The sequence below is a fragment of the Ambystoma mexicanum genome, chromosome 1q (assembly GCF_040938575.1).
Source record: "Ambystoma mexicanum isolate Mex_15411 chromosome 1q, UKY_AmexF1_1, whole genome shotgun sequence".
NCBI lineage: Eukaryota > Metazoa > Chordata > Amphibia > Caudata > Ambystomatidae > Ambystoma > Ambystoma mexicanum.
This window is the reverse complement of record NC_090922.1, coordinates 1,522,079,078-1,522,099,572: the sequence shown is the minus strand read 5'-3', so window position 1 is coordinate 1,522,099,572 and position 20,495 is coordinate 1,522,079,078. Positions and strand designations below refer to the sequence as shown.

General features: G+C 46.2%; 1 protein-coding gene across 8 annotated transcripts in view; it reads left to right on the top strand.

Moving 5' to 3' along the window:
• The window catches only part of SZT2 (SZT2 subunit of KICSTOR complex), a 2,035,845-nt gene that overhangs the window by 1,780,714 nt on the left and 234,636 nt on the right, over window positions 1–20,495 (top strand). For all 8 annotated transcript variants that reach the window (XM_069642429.1, XM_069642432.1, XM_069642427.1 and 5 more), the window contains one exon: window positions 18,718–18,808. In XM_069642429.1, coding sequence (XP_069498530.1) covers window positions 18,718–18,808 — 91 coding nt within the window. The remainder of the gene's footprint in view (window positions 1–18,717; window positions 18,809–20,495) is intronic.

Here is a 20,495-nt window from a genome sequence, read left to right as displayed (position 1 = left end):
GTTCCCACCCTCCAGACTGAACGCATCCATCTGATTTCCTCAGCACCACACCTACCGCTAAGAAGCATCTATCACGCACCAACCACACCAGCTGCACACATATCCGGTGCACCCACGCACCATACGACACTCTCTCTCCCTCTACTGACTTGAACTGTGGTTCCGGAGGGGGTTCAACCTACCAGTGTTTTGAGGTCATACCAATGATATATAAGGCACTATATAAATGCCAAGTAACATAACATAACATGATCCTCAAGTCATTATTGTAGTGGGTTACTAAAGTGTCTGTGTATTTTCCCAAGCCTCGAGTTTTTCCCTTGTGTATATTTGTGGCTTGACTTGGTACTATTTTTTTCTCCATTCTTCGTCTTGCTCGAGGCCCTCTGAGCAACGTTGAACACAAGTACAAGAAGAACTTTCGGGGCGGAGGCTGTAAAACATTTATTAAAGTTTCTTGGTTTGGAAAAACAGCTATTCGGCCCTACAACTAGGATGGGAGTAATCTCAACCATCAAATAATAAATAAACAGCCCCATCGCTTGTACAAACAGGGTATGAATGAGATGTATATGTAAAGGAAAAACATTGTTCAAATATAAAGAATAAATATGGCTGAATCAGCTCTCCTTCCCATGTTAGACAGCACAGAGTAAGCCGGCACACATAGGTTGGATGACACACTCTGGCTCGGGTTTTCAACACAAAACAGTTCAAGACATGGATCGAGGCCCGCCTGGCCTCCACAATAAAGTCTTTCCTTCCAGCCTTTCAAACAACGTTCAACAAAAAGGTTGTGGCAGTCCCCCTCTGTCAGGCTCAGACCTTACACAACACATGTTCACTTTGGTCCTCCCCTCTTAGGCTCAGACCTTTCACAACAAAAGTTCAACAATACTTGCAGCGGGATACGTTCCCCAAACATATTACACTTCAGGACTCCCTCAGTCGGGCTCAGACTGCTTTCGGATGTTGAAGACTTTCGAATGTGCATGGCTTTCTTTACAGACCTCTGCAGGACCAATTCGATTCAAAGTTCAATGTTCAGCTTTTTACTCTACCCTTCTCTCTGGGTTAATTTTGTCCACTTTGCTTTTACAGTTCTTTCACTTTATCGCTTCAAACAATGCACCTTTCACAGAGACTTTCGAGTGGGCTTCTTCCTTTCGCCAGACAACTCAGTTACTCAGTATCGCTGATTTCACATCTATCCTTATTTCAAAGTTAATTCACAGGTCTGCCCTTTGTCATGTCTCCACAAGCGCGCAGCCTTAACTTGCAATATAATGTTGCCACTTCAATCTTTCTTTAACACACATCAGTCTCTCAGGTTGCTTGCCAACTCACTGACTGTGCGTTTCTTTCTTGGTTTTAAGATTTCCAATTCACAAGTCAAGGTTAGTACCACAGGCTTGGCCTTGGCTCTGCAACTCTGCCGTTCACCCGGGAGTGTATCTGGTGTCCTTGAAGCACAATGCAGCCTTCTGCTTTGGGGTCTAGCCTTCTCCACATGTCTTTTGTGGCCTTTTGGAGACAACAACCTCTTGTAGGCTGTAGGTTCTCCTTCGCCCTGGACGTTCTGCTCATACTTGTGTTCCACCTTGCTTAGAGGGCCTTGGGCAAGACGAAGAGTGGAGACAAAATAGTACCAAGTCGAGCCACAAATATGCACAAGGGAAAAACTTGAGGCTTGAGAAAATACACAGATTGATGGGACAAATAGACGACGATGAGATGAAGAACAGTGAATGCTATCTAGCAGTAATAAGCGGGCCTATACGGGGCACCGCTTGGAATCTTAAAAGGTTAGTGCAACCTTAGGGGTGCGGGTACAAACGTGGGCCGGTTTCCAAATGGTTGGGAAGAAACCTAAAATAATGTGCCTAGACGGGCTAGAGCCAGGGGGCTGGCAGGAGAAAAGGGGGTAAAGGGTTGAGGGGGAAATGGGTAGGTAGTGGGAGCCGCATGGAGGACCTATGAGAACAGTCGGGGATATGGAGCACACAGGATTCTACAGTAGCTGGAGGGCGGGGAGGACGACAGTGCTAATATGAGTCCACTACAAATTATTTTGCATAATGTGCATGGCCTGAATATCATGATTAAGAGGAAGAAAGTAGGAGCACAGATAAAAAGGGTGGATAGACATCCTACTTCAGGAAACGCACATCAAAAAGAAGATGGCCAAAAGCTACAAATACATCAGTTTGCACAATTATACCAGGTGAATACGAGGAATAGGATGGCGGGAGTACTGGTGGGCATAAAGAACTCGTTAGGGGGGAAAAAGTAACCAAAACATTACCAGACCCTAATGGGAGATTACTCTTTTTGCATGTGCTGCTGGAGAATAAGGTGATGACAATAGGCAGCAAATATGCCCCCAAAATAGGACAGGAAGCCTTCTTATATCAGACGCTGTGGAAATTGGAAAGCTTCACGGAAGGGGAGATTCTTATCACAGGAGATTTCAACTTAGCCTGGAACCTAGGGAGGGATAGAAGTGGAAGGGTCATTAACAAGGGTCAATATCCATCTAAGGCAGTCCAGGATAGGTTGGCTGGAATGGCGCTGAGAGATTTTTGGCGCAAAAAAATGGAAGGAAACGGGGTACACTTGTTTCTTGCTGACGGTTTCTGGAATAGATTACGTATGGGTTACCCCAGGTATATTAGGGACGCTAACAGACAGAGAGATAGAGCCGATCCCCTATCTGATCATGCACCGATAAAGATCAATTTTAGGGGGTTGAAACCGAGCAACCCGCTGTGGTCTTAGAGAACGACTGGATGTAACGCTCACCTGATTCCCGCAGAGGCGCCGGTCTTGACTCGGCGAGTACCGTATCTTGAAAGGTGATGTGTAACACACGGTTGGCTCTTTGGGCTGGACCTCTGTGCACTGTATGTCTGACTCGAAGAGTAAGATGTCTGCAGATAGAAAATATGGGATTAATGAACTGGGTTATTGGGTGTCTCTCTCTTCTTCCCTTTCTCTTCTCCTGTAGAACCCCAAAGGTTAACGCTCTCACCTTAGGTAAGTGAACGCCGTGCTCTCCATCTGCCTCGGGGCAGGGTGCTGTAACCAGTTTCTTCACTGGATAAGGGTGCAGGCCTCTTGACTTCAGAGGACTGCTGTCCGTCGTCTACTGCACGAACGGTAAGTTCCGAGTATTTCAAATGTCTTTAAAAGTCTTTTGTAATGATGTCTCTTGTTTTGCAGGGTTCCGGCGATGGCGGATGACGGGCCGAAGTGAGTTGAGGATGGAACCCGTGTGAGGAATAGAAGCGCCTTTTATCTTGCAGGTACAAGTTCGGAGCTGCTGAAGGGTGCCGGAATACCCACTGGGTTCGGCGTGGGAAGGAGTAATGGCACGTGAGTATTAAAGTTACCCAATGTCTTTAAACGCACCTTCTTTTGTCTTTCAGATGCGGGATGCAGCGCCGAAGGCCTCCGGAGCGTGCGAAGAGTTGGTAAGCTTTTGTCTTTCAGATGCCGGAATGCAGTGCGAAGACCTCCGGAGCACGCAAAGAGTAGGTAAGCCTTTGTCTTTCAGATGCCGGAATGCAGCGCGAGGCGTTGGTGACAGCCGATGGACCAGGTAAGAGATGCGCTGTCACTGAAGACCGTAATGCTAACCTGTTCTTTCTTGTCTTTATAGGTGTTGCTGAAGACTGGATTCAGGATGGTAAGCCTTTTTCCCTTAGGCCCAGGATCAGATGCAGAAGACACGATGAGCGTTCTGCTGCAGAGGATGCAGAATAACGCAAAGCAAGATTCATCCATCGGGTGTGCTTTAAATAGCCTCCTGTAGTGCTTAGGTGTCTCCTTCCACAGCCTCGCCTAGATAAGAAAAGAGTTCCTGCTTTCCAGAAGAGTTCCAGTGTTCTGAACCTAGGGAGTGGCTCCTGCCCCACCCAACAGGAAAAGTAGTCCCAAACAGAGAAGGATCAGAGGCTCAAATGGCAGGTAAGTAAGCAGCATGGTCTGCTGCAGGTAAGTCCACCCAAGCATATTGAGCCCGGCACTTCCAGCGCTGGGACTGGGCATATTTATGAGCCTGGTGCCACTGGCGCCAGGACAGGGTCCAAAAGGTCCCAATTGGGACTGATTGGCACTCGAACCTGGGTTATGGGTCTGCTTCCAAGGGAGTTGGGTAAGTCCTGACCTTTTGGAATCAGAGATCATGACAGCAACCCCCCCTCAAGGCCCCTCCCAAACCGGGCTTCTCCGGGGGTTTTGGCTTGTCAGGAAATGTTCGGTGAAATCTTTTGATTAGACGAGGAGCGTGGACATATTCTGCAGGTTCCCAGGATCTCTCTTGGGGGCCGTAGCCTTTCCAGTCAATTAGGTCAAATAGTTTAGATTTGGAGATCTTGGAGTCCAGAATGCTTTTGACTTCAAACTCGAGTTCTCCATCGACTAGGATAGGTTTTGGAGATTTAGTTAGTCGGGTTTGAGGTTGCACGGGTTTTAATAGAGAGACGTGGAAGACCGGATGTATCTTCATGTGAGGGGGCAAGTCCAACTTGACCGCTACTGGGTTTACTATGGTAGTGATGGAATAGGGACCCAAGGTATCTTGGGTTGAATGTGCGTGGTCCTTTCAGAGGTAGATATTTGGTGGATAACCAGACTTGATCTCCTACTTGATATTGGGGGGCTTCCTTCCGATGTTGATCTGCTCCTTTCTTGTATTGTTCCTTAGCCCTTTGAAGGTGAGAAACGGCTTCCTTAAAGGCTTGGGTGATTGTAGAATGCAGGTAGTCTACTGCTGGTGTTCCAAGATCTTGGAGTGGATCCAACTCCGAGGTTCGAGGGTGACTGCCGTATAAAAGAAAAAACGGGGTTTTACCAGTTCCCGAGTGGACAGAGTTATTGTAGGCATAGTCGGCTATCCAAAGGATATCTTTCCAAGCTTTTTCAGTTTGTTGCAGCATGCAGCGTAAATACTGTTCCAGAGTTTGATTGGTCCTCTCGGTTTGTCCTTCGGTTTGAGGGTGGTGACTGGTCGATAGTCTCACATCAATTTGAGCCGACCGACAGCAACTTCGCCAAAAATGAGAAATAAATTGACTACCTCGATCCGAAATTAGAACTGAAGGAAAACCGTGCAGTCGGACGATGTTTTTCGAGAAATTCTCGGGCCAGAGTTGCTGCTGTTGGCAAGCCTTTGAGTTGAATGAAATGCGCCATCTTGGAGAATAAGTCCACGATTACTAGGATCGTGTTGTATCCGGAGCATGGAGGTAGATCGGTGATGAAGTCCATAGAAAGCGTATGCCAAGGGCGAGGTGGGATGTCAATAGGGCGTAAGAGGCCGGCTGGTTTTTCCTTTTGACTCTTGTTTTGGGCGCATACTCCACAGGACATTATAAAGTCTCTGATATCTTTTTTCCAAGACGGCCACCAGAAGTAGCGCTTGATCTTTTCTGAGGTTTTGGCCATACCGGGATGTCCTTCCATTAAAGAATCGTGATAACAAGAGATTACCTTTTTCTGTAAATCTGTGCTGGGCAGGTATAATCGTTCTTGGAAATACAATAAGTTGTCCTTCACTGCAAAGTCCTTTCCCTGCAGATGCCAATTCTGTATTTCTGCTGGAGTTACAAGTTGCCTGGCTTTATCCTTAACTTCCTCTATGGATTGTGTGGCGATTACACCCAGCATTCTTTGTTCGGGAATGATAGGTACAGGTTTAGGGTTGATCAAGTGTTATTCCTCTCCCATCCGAGAAAGGGCATCAGCTTTACCGTTTTTTGTACCAGGTCGATAGGTAATTATGAAGTCAAACTCGGCAAAGAATAGTGCCCAACGGAGTTGTCTAGAGGATTGGGCTTTTGCGGTTTTCAAATATTGCAGGTTTCGGTGATCCGTAATCACAGTAACGGTGTGTCAAGCCCCCAGAAGATAATGCCGCCAAGCCTTAAAGGCAGACTTGATAGCCAGAAGTTCCTTATCAGTAATCGTGTAATTGATTTCAGGAGGCGAGAATTTGCGGGACCAAAATGCCACGGGATGCAACTGATTGGTTACTGGGTCCTTTTGTGATAGAACTGCCCCCATGGCAAGGCTCGAAGCATCAGTTTCAATGATGTAGGGGAGTTCGGGGCGAGGGTGTTTTAAAATTGGTGCAGAGATAAATTTAGTCTTCAAATTCTGGAAAGCTTGTTCCACCTCGGTAGACCATTCAAAACGTTTGTTTTTCTTTAACAAGGCGGTGATGGGCTGGACTATTCGGGAGAATTCGGGGATAAACCTGCGGTAAAAGTTAGCGAAGCCTAACATGCTTTGAACACCTTTTACGGAGGATGGTGATGGCCATTTGAGAATTGCATCGACCTTCTTTGAATCCATACGCACTCCGCTAGGTGATAATATGAATCCCAAGAATTCAACTTCAGTTACGTTGAAAACACATTTTTCCAACTTAGCGAAAAGTTTGTGTTGACGTAATCTCTCGAGGACCATTTTCACATGTTACTGATGTTCAGATTCCGATGAAGAATAAACGAGGATGTCGTCAATGTAAACAACAACACACACATCTATGAGCTCTCTGAGGACATCGTTAATAAAATATTGAAAGGCGGCCGGGGCATTGCAAAGTCCGAAGGGCATGACCTGATATTCAAATAGCCCATACTTGGTGCGGAAGGCCGTCTTCCATTCATCGCCCTCTTTTACTCATACCAAGTGGTAGGCTCCTCGAAGATCCAGCTTTGTATATATGCATGCTTTTCTGACTTGGTCCAGGAGTTCAGGGATCAAAGGTAACGGATATCTATTCTTAACGGTGATCTGGTTCAGGGCGCGATAATCTATACAAGTTCTAAGGTCTCCTTCTTTTTTTGGAACGAAGAACAAAGCTGAAGAAGCAGGGGACTTGGAAGGACGAATAAACCCATTCGCTAGGTATTGATGCAGGTATTGTCGGAGGTGAAGGTTCTCAGGCTCGGTGAGGGCATAAATTCTACTACAAGGAGGAGTAGATCCAGGTATCAGGTCTATCTGGCAGTCATAAGACCTATGAGGAGGTAGAGAGTTAGCCTGATCCTTCCGGAAAACATCTTGGAATTCTAGGTATTCGGGAGGTAACTGGGGAGTCTCCGAAGAAATTGCTGCCAGTGCAACACCAGGTGGAGGGTGACAAGTAGAGACACATTCTGGAAACTGAACCGTTCTTGCTCGCCAATCGATCTGAGGATTGTGTTTCTCTAACCAAGGTATTCCTAGAATAATCTGGAACTGAGGGGCCTTGATCACCGCGAACACGATCTTCTCATGGTGTCCATCTTGACTTACTAGCGTCAGTTCTTGAGTGGTATGCGTTACTGGTCCGGAGGCTATCTCCGTACCATCCACCGTAGTAATGACGTCCTTTACAGCCTTGGGACAAAGAGTTAGATTCATCCTCAAAACCATTTCATGATCCACATAATTGCCGATGGCACCGCTGTCGACGTAAGCTTCAATCGCATGTAATCGATCCTGATGATCAGGACTAATGAGAACCATAGGTATCACGAAATGCGAGGTCACGGAACTGGTTTTAACGCTCGGCAAGAGGACCTCTATTCTTGTCGGGCGAGGTTGTTTCCCTGCTCAGAGTTTGTGACCTTGGTAACTGCAGCTCCTACTGCCTTCTTGGCTGGTTTCACCGGACAGTCTCGAAGAAAGTGCCCTGAGTTTCCGCAATAGAGGCATAATTGCAACTGTTTTCTCCTTTCCCGCTCCTTTTGTGTTAGTGGTCCTTTCAGGCCCCCTATTTGCATGGGTTCCCCGGAGTCTACTCCTTTGGAAGGAGTTGGTGGTTTGGAAAACACTCGAGCATCAAACTTGGAACGATCGGCCTTCCTGTTCTGCAGTCTGTGATCTATTTGAACAACTAAGTCTATATAGTCCGAACAGTCTTGCGGGGGATTCACTACTTGGGCTAACACATCTTTGAGCTCTCCAGGTAGACCTCTATAAAACAGCGTAATCCTTTTGTCCTCAGGCCATTGAGTTTCCACTATCAGTCTGTTGAAAGACGCAATATAAGCCAAAAGGTCTTGATTACCCTGTCGCAACGAAAGAAGCTCATTGTCCAAGGCCTGCCCCTGTGAATGTCTTGCGAACAGTTTTTCCATACTGAGCTGAAAAGCTTGAAAATCATGGAGAACCGGATCATCTTGATTAACTAGAGGGATCGACCAGTCTGCCGCATTGCCACTAAGGTACGAAAGCACGAAAGCTACTTTAGCTTGATCAGTTGGAAAGGCTGCTGGCCGGCATAAGAAATGCAACCGGCACTGATTAATAAATACTGCAAACCTCTTTGGGTCACCAGAAAATCGTTTGGGCGGAGCCAGAGGTACATTCCCAGGTAGGTTGATCTGCACTGGATTCATAGAGGATGTTGAAGGAAGATTTGCCCCTGATGCGGGTAACGGGGTCTGTCCGGCTTGTGACTGTAGCAATTGTCTAGCGAGATCGTCTGTTCGCTCCTTGGAAATAATCAGTTCCCTTCTTAGAGCGTTCGTTTCCTGACGGGCTGCATGCACTTCTGCTCTTAGTTCCCCAAGTAACTGGGCTAGCTGGTCGGTATCCGAGGTTTCCATAGCGCCTGGGCGGGAGTTTTGCGGTAGGCTTTGCGTTCTGTAATGCTCACCTGATTCCCGCAGAGGCGCCGGTCTTGACTGGGCGAGTACCGTATCTTGAAAGGTGATGTGTAACACACGGTTGGCTCTTTGGGCTGGACCTCTGTGCACTGTATGTCTGACTCGAAGAGTAAGATGTCTGCAGATAGAAAATATGGGATTAATGAACTGGGTTATTGGGTGTCTCTCTCTTCTTCCCTTTCTCTTCTCCTGTAGAACCCCAAAGGTTAACGCTCTCACCTTAGGTAAGTGAACGCCGTGCTCTCCATCTGCCTCGGGGCAGGGTGCCGTAACCAGTTTCTTCACTGGATAAGGGTGCAGGCCTCTTGACTTCAGAGGACTGCTGTCCGTCGTTTACTGCACGAACGGTAAGTTCCGAGTATTTCAAATGTCTTTAAAAGTCTTTTGTAATGATGTCTCTTGTTTTGCAGGGTTCCGGCGATGGCGGATGACGGGCCGAAGTGAGTTGAGGATGGAACCCGTGTGAGGAATAGAAGTGCCTGGAAGCACGTAAGTAAGCGCTTGTTGCCTGCTTCACGATGCGCACTAACTGTCCTTTTATCTTGCAGGTACAAGTTCGGAGCTGCTGAAGGGTGCCGGAATACCCACTCGGTTCGGCGTGGGAAGGAGTAATGGCACGTGAGTATTAAAGTTACCCAATGTCTTTAAACGCACCTTCTTTTGTCTTTCAGATGCGGGATGCAGCGCCGAAGGCCTCCGGAGCGTGCGAAGAGTTGGTAAGCTTTTGTCTTTCAGATGCCGGAATGCAGTGCGAAGACCTCCGGAGCACGCGAAGAGTAGGTAAGCCTTTGCCTTTCAGATGCCGGAATGCTAACCTGTTCTTTCTTGTCTTTATAGGTGTTGCTGAAGACTGGATTCAGGATGGTAAGCCTTTTTCCCTTAGGCCCAGGATCAGATGCAGAAGACACGATGAGCGTTCTGCTGCAGAGGATGCAGAATAACACAAAGCAAGATTCATCCATCGGGTGTGCTTTAAATAGCCTCCTGTAGTGCTTAGGTGTCTCCTTCCACAGCCTCGCATAGATAAGAAAAGAGTTCCTGCTTTCCAGAAGAGTTCCAGTGTTCTGAACCTAGGGAGTGGCTCCTGCCCCACCCAACAGGAAAAGTAGTCCCAAACAGAAGAGGATCAGAGGCTCAACTGGCAGGTAAGTAAGCAGCATGGTCTGCTGCAGCTAAGTCCACCCAAGCATTATGAGCCCGGCGCTTCCAGCGCTGGGACTGGGCATATTTATGAGCCTGGTGCCACTGGCGCCAGGACAGGGTCCAAAAGGTCCCAATTGGGACTGATTGGCACTCAGAACCTGGGTTATGGGTCTGCTTCAAAGGGAGTTGGGTAAGTCCTGACCTTTTGGAAGCAGAGATCGTGACACTGGAGAACTCCTCAGGGATAAAGTAAGGTGTGAGGGGTAAAATTACAGATTATTACATTGAACGAAACACAGGGGGTCCCACTAGGCACGGTCTGGGATGCCTTCAATGCAGTTTTGAGGGGGGAGTTAATTTCTTTGAAATCTCAAAGACAGAAAGAGTTTGACAGATTAGAAAAAGATTTAGAGACTGCAGTGGGTAAGGCCCAAAAAGGACTACAGAACTCAAGAACAAGGAGAACTATAATGCTTTGAAGGAATCCCAAAGACAGTTGAGGCTGCTTAGGACCACCAGAGCTGAGAGTGCTCTCTTTTCTTAAACAGTGCTATTATATTGGTGCCAATAAGGCAGATAAAATGCTGGCAAGGCTACTGAAACAACAGAAGGGCGAATGCCACATAGGAGGAATAAAGCAATTGGATGGCATCGTAATCACGGATTGAGATGGGATAGCAAAACAAGGAACTTCAAGTGGTCCACTTGAGGGCAAAAGAGAGGGGTAGTCGACCTTGAAGTTCTTGTTTTGCTTCCATACTCTCCCTACCTTGTTCCAAGATCAAACCCCTGATTAAAAAAATATGGAGTACCCAATTTGGTCCATCTAACTTCAGATGGGATAGTACAGGCCTTTGTAACATATTATGAATTACTCTACTCCTCGGAATGACTGGGCAGCCACAGGATAAAAGCATTTTTAGAAGAGGTGAAGTTGACCAAGATAACAGGCGAAGACAGGGGAAACTTAGAAAGGGAAATCACAGAGGAAGAGGTTGAAAGTTTAAAGAACCTTCCAAATAACAAGGCCCCAGGCCCAGATGGCTATTCAGGGAGCTTTCATAAAATATATTGTAATGAGTTAAAAGTATTCCTCACAAAACTATACAATACCTTTCGGAATGGGGAAGTAGTGACTCCCATGATGACTGCTGCAAAAGTAGTTCTGTTAGAATAAAACACATAAGGACCCCACAAGCTGTGGATCCTATAGACCCATAGCATTACTAAATATGGACACAGGAATATATACAGGGATTCTAGCGGAGAGAGTTAAAGCAGTATTGCCAGAGGTTATAGGGCAGGATCAATTCGGCTTCATCATGGGGAGACAAACTTGGGACAATACCAGAAGGGTGATCCATTTATTAGAAAAACTGGAAACAAAACAGACTCCAACTACTCTGATTTCTCTAGATGCTGAAAAAGCCTTTGACAGGGTAGAATGGCCATACTTATTCCAGGTGATGAAACAAATGGGGTTCAGACCAAAGTACATCCAAATGGTAGAGGCGAACTACAGAAACACACGATTAGGTTAGCAATTAATGCAAATATTTCAGAAGCTATAGGGATAGAGCGAGGGACCAGGCAGGATGCCCACTATCCCCCCCATTTATATGCTATATATTTGGAACCTCTGCTGGCCACAATTAGACAGAACCAAGACATCAAAGGGATCCTATTCATAGAGGAAATGTATAAAACGGCCGCCTATGCTGACAACATGTTATTAAAATTGGTGGAACCGATTTCGTCTATCCAAGCCCGGGTGGGAATCTTAAGGGAACAAGAAGGGTTGTCGGGGCTAAAGATAAACATGGTTAAATCAGAGATGTTGGAGGTGGGCCTATCTAAAGAGGTGAATAGTGCTCAGCAGAGCTGCTCCCCCTTTCGCTCAGCCAGGGGAAGCATAACATACCTAGGGATCAAATTAACCAGTAGAGTTTAAGGGCTGTATAAAACCAACTACCCGGATCTAATTAAAAAGACACAAGCAGACTTTGCCAGATGGACCCTGATGCGGATCTCCTGGCTAGGACAAATTAATACAGTGAAGAGGGTGACACTCCCCAGGTTACTTTATAAGTTGCAAACACTTCCTATTGGGGGTCCAAAATACATTCTTTAAGTTAATGAATACATTGATCTCTAGATTCATCTGGCAAGGTAAACGCCCGGGAGTGGCCTTAGATTTTTTGATGACGCCCAGCCAGAGAGGTGGAATGGGGCTTCCTAACTTGCATCGCTAGTATGAGTCCGCTCAATTGAGAGTGGTACGCGAATGGTTTTCTGAATCCAGGGATAAAGTATGGGCACGGATGGATAGAGCGGTGGCAGGATGCCCACTGGTGAGTTTGTTGTGGCTTCATGGGAAATCTAGGCCCCCTAGTGCCAGACGGAGTAGGGTATTTCGCGCCAAATGCGACATATAGGACAGGTGGATCAAAAGGGGACATTTTTCTCCTATTCCATCCCCATTCACTCCCATGTGTGAAAACCTCAATTTTACTGAAGGCATGGTTAAAGGCACATTCAGCAGATGGAAGGAATGCAGATGTGTGAAGATTAGAGACATAGTATGGAAGGGGCAAATAGCATAATTTGAGGACTGCAAGACACACGTAGGGCTAACTGAGAGAAACAGATATGAATATCCACAGCTGAGGCATTGGCTATGTCAGAGGGAGATTTGCCTAGCAGCAATTAGGCCGCTGACTAAATTTGAGACATACACTATCACTCATACTGTGATAAACGTCTAGTATCCGATATATACATGCTGCTTCAAGATTGCGCAGATCAAAAGATATGGCCATACCAATTAGCTTGGGCGGGCACGTTGGGAGAAGGAGTCCCAGACGGTTACTCGGAAGCGTTATGGAGGAACATACCGAAATTGACCAGGTTCCTACAGACACGAGCGGCACAGTATAAAATGATGCTTCAATGGCATTATATCCATAGCAGATTACACAAAATGTATGAATCAGGCTCCCAGATATGCTATAGGGGGTGCAAAGGGATAGGGGTCTGGAGACATACATGGTGGGGATGCCCCAAGATTAAAGGTTTCTGGGAAGAAGTTACAGGCTATTTGCAGAAAATTATACCAGAGATTCAACCCCTCTCTTTGAGCGAGAATCTATGTGGACTACTAGACCCAGAGCAACATATAATTTCAAAGCCACAGAAAAGAGCCTGGGTGACATTATTAATCGCAGCTTGGCTAGTTATCTCTAAAAACTGGAAACAAAATAGCCCACCCACAGCAACATTTTGGATCCGCAAACTCTGGGATATAGGGGCAATGGAGTGGATTACCTACAAGATTCAAGGGGACTCGGAGATTCCGGAACGATTGGGGAGAAGTTATTTCTTTTTTGAAAAGTGACTTTGTGCAACAATGGTGCCCACAAAATATACGGGTGCTGGACATATAGTGAACATAACATTAATCCATGGAACCCCTTTGCGGTCAACGATCTACATGTGCTCTATTTGTCACAGCTTCACTATGCAGTTCCCAGGGGGATAGATGGGGGGAGGGTTGTTTTGATAAATGACAATAAAGAGATGTTACAAAAAAAGAAAAAAATGATGATAGATTCAGGGTCCAAGAACCCAGTGGTTGGGGTAGACCCGTTCCAGTAATTGGGGTTTAGTTTAGCAGGGCCAGACATACACCAGAAAGTTTACAGGGGGATGCCAATCAAAATATTAGAAACGAGAATTGTAGAAATTGGATTTAAAGCCAGGGTGACACTGTATGTTGTTGAAAAGGTTGTGTCCTTGCGGAGTTTAGTTTAGTTTATTATTTGATAATTCGCTCCAAACCCTGGGGTAGCCGGGCGCAGCCGAAACAAGAATATTTAAGCTTGGTTACATACAGTAGTTACAGTACATGTTTATTACAGTATTTACAGTACATATATACGAGATATGGGTACATCACATCACAAAGGAAGAGGAGAGATGGTCTGAAGAGCAGGTTTAGGAGAATCATGATAGTTACAAATAGAGATCCAGGATCAAGTGCAGGGGAACAGTTTAAAGGGCGTCATTGGTCCAGAGACAGCTTTTCACGTTACATCTGAATCTAGAGTAGGGCTGATCCGCTCTCAATGCAATGGGAAGTGCATTCCAGGCACGAGCAGCTCTGACAGGGAAACTAGCTCCACCCGCTTTAGTTAGTTTAAATCTGGGAGTTTGTAGTAAGAGATGGTTCGAATCTCTGGTGTGGTGACTGGAGGATTTTCTGGTCAATCTAGCAGAAATATATGGGGGCGCAGTATTGTTCAGTCCTTTATAGGTGAGAGATACCCTCTTGAGGAGAATTCTGACACTAATCTTTAACCAGTGGTGGTCTCTCCTGATATCAGATATATGCTCTCTACGGGGTATGTCCAAGGCTGCTCTAAGAGCATTGTTCTGCAGTATTTGCATTTTGTTTATGATGGTTTTGTTAGCACCTGCATATAGCCGGTCAAGTGGCACTGCGAGTAGAGCGCTCGCTTTGACACCCGTGCAGAGCCTGTTAACGCAGGTTCTAATCCCGGCAGGGCCAAACTCAGCCTTTCATCCTTCCGAGGTCGATAAATGAGCACCACACACCGTGGGTAATAATAAGCAGCGCTCAGATACCTGAGGGTTCGTAGCGCTATATAAAAGCCTAATTATTATTATTATTATTATTATTATTATTATTAGTGTGTTGCAATAGTCCAACTTAGACATTACTAAAGCGTTGGCTAGTGTGATACAGTTAGTTTTAGAGAGGTAGGGTCTACAGGCCCTGATCAATTTGCAGGTGTAGGCTGTGGAGGAAGCCAGGTGTAGGCTGTGGAGGAAGCCAGGTGTAGGCTGTGGAGGAAGCCAGGTGTAGGCTGTGGAGGAAGCCAGGTGTAGGCTGTGGAGGAAGCCAAGGAATTGACTTGTTTATTGAGGGATAGTGTGGAATCAAGGTAGAAACCTAGTGTTTTTACCTCGGTTACCACCTTGATTACATTTCCATCTATATTAAAGGCAGAGTAACTGGGGCTACACTTTTTGAGATTGGAGTCGGAACCCAGGATCAGTATCTGTTTTGTCGTCATTCAGGCAGAGGCCGTGAGAGGCCATCCATGCCTGAATGAGGAGGTAAATCTTATTTACTAGAGCTGTGTCTTCGACAAAGTTGCCAGATAGTGGTATGAGGATCTGCGTGTCATCCGCATAATTAGTATAGGTAACCCCCAATCTGTCGAGTTTGTCGAAGAGAGGCTTAGTGAAGATGTTGTGCAATGTTGGGGAGACACATGAACCTTGTGGGATGCCACAGGTGATTTGTATTGGGTCCGCTGAAGCTAAGGGGGAGAACACCCTCATCGTACGGTTGGCAACGAAGGATTGTACCCAGGCTATAGCTTCACTTGAGAAATGGGCGGCAGATGCTAGCTGCTTGCATAACACTGCATGGTCCACCAGGTCAAAGGCCGTCGATAGGTCAAGGAGGAGGAGCATAGCTGTTTTGCCTTTATTCTTCAACTCGTCGATTTGTGTCTTGAGCTCAATTAAGGCCGTTTCAGTACCGTGCTGTGGTCTGAATCCAGATTGGTGTACTCCTAGTAGTTGGTTCGTCTCCAGATAGTTTTGGATCTGTAAGGCAGGCTACTCTGTCAATGATTTTGAGGAGGAAAGGGACCGTAGTAATGGGCCTATAATTGGTTGGGATAGCCGGGTCAAGGGTCTGTTTTTTAAGGAGAGGCAGTACCCAGGATTCTTTAAGGTTAGTAGGCACAGTACTTGATTTAAAGGAGGCATTAATTAGCTTGGAAATGAAGGGAGCTAAATCTCTAACTGCGTCCTTAATAACTTGTGCCGGGCAGCTGTCGCCCTGGCAGTTCGATGGTTTCAGAGATGATATAACCTTTTCAGTTTCCAGTATGGATATATTGGTGAACCTGAATGGTTTGCTGCTACTTGGTGTATCTGTCAGAGGAGTGGTATATGTTCCTGTGGAACTCAAGGAGACCATCTTCTTTGCAATTTTGGACTGTAGAGTTATTATTTTATTTGCTAAGGCATTTTGGATGCCAGTGCACCATTGTTTGCCCTTAGGGACATTATCAGCAGGAGCAATCAGGTTTCCCATTTCCCGGAGGATAGAGAAATGTTCTTTGGAGTTACAGTTGGCTTTACTGATTCTATCTTTAAATGTGTTTTTTTTGGCTTGGATTATTTCTTTCTTGTATTGGAAGCACCATAAAGGTTTGGGGATTCGGTTGGATCCAAATGCCTTAGAATCTGTTGTGATGGCATCAGGAAGTAGACACAGACAACTGAGTAAAGCTTGGTTACACCTTTTTATTAGAGGCAGGTTGGAAAAAGGCCTAACTTGCCCTATGCTAAGGTGGGATTACTAATGATAGTCTTTGTCAGGAAGCAAATGTCTGTCTGTGTCCAAAACATATACTTGCCCTCACATCTATTTGTATATAATGTGTAGGGATGTCCGCATTGACATTAGACGTGTTCAAATAAAAGTTCAGAGCTTCTTCCAGCTTGTGTTTGGAAAAGGGGTTTTCCCTTCCCCAAGGTTCAGGATAGTTCACTTTGTCAAAAAGAGGGGTTCCCAAACCCCAAGCAGAATCGGGCCAACAAGATGAGCGTTCTGAGGCCCCCCTGACAACTGACGAAATGGCCCCAAGTAAAGAAGATCTGCAACTATGTTTAAAGGGCATGGATGAGGGGATGACAGCATCTATCCAGGAACAAATGGTAAATCTGAAGGAAGAGCTGAAGTCAGAGAAGAAACCAACTCCCTGTGCAATAGAGTGGACTTAGCAGAACAAGGCGTATCGGAAGTCGACAAAGGGGTACGTCAGAATTCGTAGTTATTGGAGTAAATTGCTGCCGCCACGCAAAATGCAGAAATTCAGGCCGAGGATCTAAAAAACAGTTCTAGAAGGTCCAACATATGAATTCAGGGCCTTGCGGAGGTTAATGCAGACGCAGATCTGGAAACAGCAGTGCATCAATGCTTTGCAGCCCTACTGACGGACATCGCCCCAGAGAAGATCAGGATAGACTGGATGCACAGGGTGGTCCCCAAGAGGAGTGGTGAAGGAAACGGGTGAAGGGATGTCCTGGTGGCACTGGCTGCCTATGAAGAAAAAGAGAAAATCCTCAGGGCAGCTAGGAGTCAGCCCACGATTTCGATCAATTTCAAGACTTGGCAGCTACCACACTTCAGAAAAGAAGAGATATAGGACCAGTGACCAGATCATTGGTGGAGAAAAAAATACCCTATATATGGACCTTCCCCTTTGGCTTATTATTCCACTACGGTGGGAGAGAGCCACCACATGTGCTTAAGCCTTGGCTATTTTGTGGATAGAGGACGGGTGGCACCCCCTGAAGATAAAAGACGTGGTGCACAGCAGAGATACAGACTATGGGAGTGGTCTGCTGCACAGGGAAAGAGAGGAGACAAACTGCTTTTTTCTTTTGCTGGCGTGCTGCTGCCTTTTGAATTTTTTCCCTGCTGGTGGGTACCTCCTGTGCAGGCTCCCCCTTTTTCCTGGAGTCTTCTACGCAGGATTGTTCCGTCCTGGATTGAAGGCAGATGTCATAGGAAGAGCTTCTTGTCCTTCTCCTTTGTCGCTGGGATCATCCTGCATTCAGGAGAAGTCCCTCTGGCCACTAAAAAGAGATCAAGGAACTAAAAAAAGATAGGGAGAAAAGCAAGAGGCCATAGAATCCCCAAGATAGGAATTCTGGCCGAACAATTATATTGCCAACACTTTCATTTCCTCCAATGAAACTCCTTTTATCTTTAGTTGGTGTATGTGTTGGTCATTGATCACTCAATATCCTGACACAGGTTAATGGAATTATGTGCAGTGCAGATACCTTTTGAAGAGACATTTGGGAACTGGGGAAGCAATGTGGCATACTTTTTCATAGCTGTACACAAGTGCTTATGAAGGTAACTATGGCTATTTGCAAAGTTGAAATAAAATGGTCTTCACCTGTTGATTTTCTTTTGTAGAGAGAGGAAAATACAGTTGCTAACTAGCCTGGCCTAGTCCACCATCAAAGCCTTATCATGGTTAAGTTGCTGTCTTACCAATGAGGGATTCTGTAACATTAGACAGAACCAAACTATAAGTAAAATTAAAACGCCTGCATTCGTTCTCGTTGGAGAGTCAAATGGTGTAGGGATATAATGCAGGTGTTCAGCTAATGTTGAAATAGCTCCGAACAGATATTCATCCGCCAAGCATTTTCCCTCGCTAAGTCTGGTCCATACTCAGGCAGTGAGGTGCAGGGCAGAATCAGTAACTTTCTATCATCACGTTCCATTGTCTTCAGGTTTCTACAAAGCATCTACTTGGAGACAGCAACATTCGACTGAGCTAAGGCCAGGGACTCTATTGATAATCCTATGTACCGTCCTGTGTCTTGTAGAAACATTGCACCCTAGGACGATGGGGCTAGACAATGAGGCACAGCTGCATTTTAATTTAATGTAATGCGCTGCCCCTGTCTGAAGGGCTGCTGGGCAGAAGTGTACACATTACTTACCATATAGAGGGGGCACATCTGGGCTACAGGCATCCCCATTCCTCCTATCATCCCCATTCTCTGGGACTATAAATCTAGCTAAAAGGTGGTACAGGCAGAGAGAAGAGGAACAGTCTTTAAGATTAGAGCACATGAAGGTCCGCACATCCACGACGCTTCCAAATAGTTTTTACTTGTGCTGTTCAGGGTGCTGGTCTCCTCCTGCACCAAGCCGCTGCTTAATAAGTGGAGATAGGGAGGACTGTTAGGTCAGGAGAGTTACTATTGTAAGCAACATTTTTTAGTGTTCATTAGTGCGCTTTGTTTTATTTCATGCTATTTTCTGTCTCTTGCATTTTTGCAGCACCAACCGTATCCGGGCTCTGGCCTCACTGATATCTGAGGGCCGATCTTCCTTCTCCTTCACCAAGCAGAAGAGTGAAGGAAGTCCCAAGGTTTGTGCCAGGAGTGCTTGGTTCTTGTGCTAAGCACGTTCCCCCCATGATGCGCTTACGTAGTCTTCAATTGCTAGTTTCCACTTATCTCTTTATCCTCCTCATGTCCCTCCTGCAGATTTTCCTCCTCCTTACTTCCTCCCTCGTCCTATTCCCTCTCCTTTTTCTCTCGCTTCCTTTTCCTCCTCATCCCTCTCCTTTTCCCTTACATCCCCACACCTCAATGGTTGCCTCTTCATTCTGTTCACTTCCTCTGCATGCTTCATTTTGCACGCTCCTCCCCTTGCTGCCTCTTTTGCCTCATTCTACTCCTGTCCGCCACATCCTCTTGTCCCCTCTCGCTCCCTCTTTCTTTTCCAATTCTACCATTTCCTTATCATGCTTACACCCTCTCTCCACCACATTCTCCTGTTCCCATAATGTCGATGACTCCTTTTGATCCAACACGTGTGGGCCCATTTATGCTTTTTAACTCTCCTTATGTTTTCCCACCGTCTTTCCTTTTCTTGTCCTCACGTCTGCTCATCTTTCTCCTGACCGCACCTTTGTGACCGTGATTTACTCTTTCCTGTCCCAATTTGCTTTGTCAAGCACCACTTTTTTATTTTGACTCCTACGTTCCCCTCCTTACTATCCTTGCATTCTAGCGTGCCAATGCGTCAATTTGTTACTAAGCCTTTTTCGAACACTACTTTCGTGATCCCTTGATTCCTGTTCCTCAGCTGTCCCATTTGGTTTTTTTAAATTCATAAAGCAAAACGTATTGACTGTTGGCACCATTTATTTATTGTGCATTTGTTAGGCGCTTATACAGAAAGTCAATTCTGTTTCAAAGCACCCACAGGGCAGCAGGGAGGGAACATGGGATTGAAAGCGGTGAATACAGTGGAAGATAAAGACGAATGTACTATGTCTTCTGAGTATTCAGAACGTGCAAGTGCAGCGAGAAGAGGGGAAGTGGGGATGTGGGTATGTGCAGGTATGCCCATGCTTGAGGATGAGCAGCAGATGAAGTGCACAATATGGTAACTGCTATGCGACCTGGAGCTGCATTGGGTAGAAAGTGCAGCCTACAGGATTGAGGCTGGTGTGTGCAAGCGCTGTGCGGTAGGCAGAGGCTGGGGCGAATGGGTATGGGAGGCCAGATCCCTGAGGGATACATAAGGGCCCTGCCCACCAGCGACTGCGAGATTAGCAGAGGAGGTAAGGAGGTGGTGAAGAAGAAAGTCTTGGGGAGCTTCCAGAAATTGAGGAAGTCCTGCTCAGGAGAAAGGGGGAGGCTGTTCCATAAGAGGGAGCCAGCTGAAGAAAGTGATCGGCCTCCAGCCCTCTGTTTGGCGGAACGATTTACACAGAGAGAGTTGCTGCCAGAGGACCACAGAGGTCTAGAGGGGAGAGTATTTAGTAAGAGAAAGTAGCAGATAGCATGGTCCCAGACCCCAGACAGCCCTATGGATGATCCAGGTGGATTTGAATTTAATCTGTGCCGCAACCAGGAACCAGTGAAGAGTTTTTAGGACAGGGGAGATGCTGCCTCTGACCTTAAGGCCAATGCTAAGTCTTGCTGCCCTATTCTGGTTTTGATGGTACCGTTGTAAAGTGGAAGAAAATATATTCAGGACAAGGTTATTGCAGTATTCCAACCTAGAGAGAACCAGGGCTCTGGTAACATTGAGCTTCTGGGGGA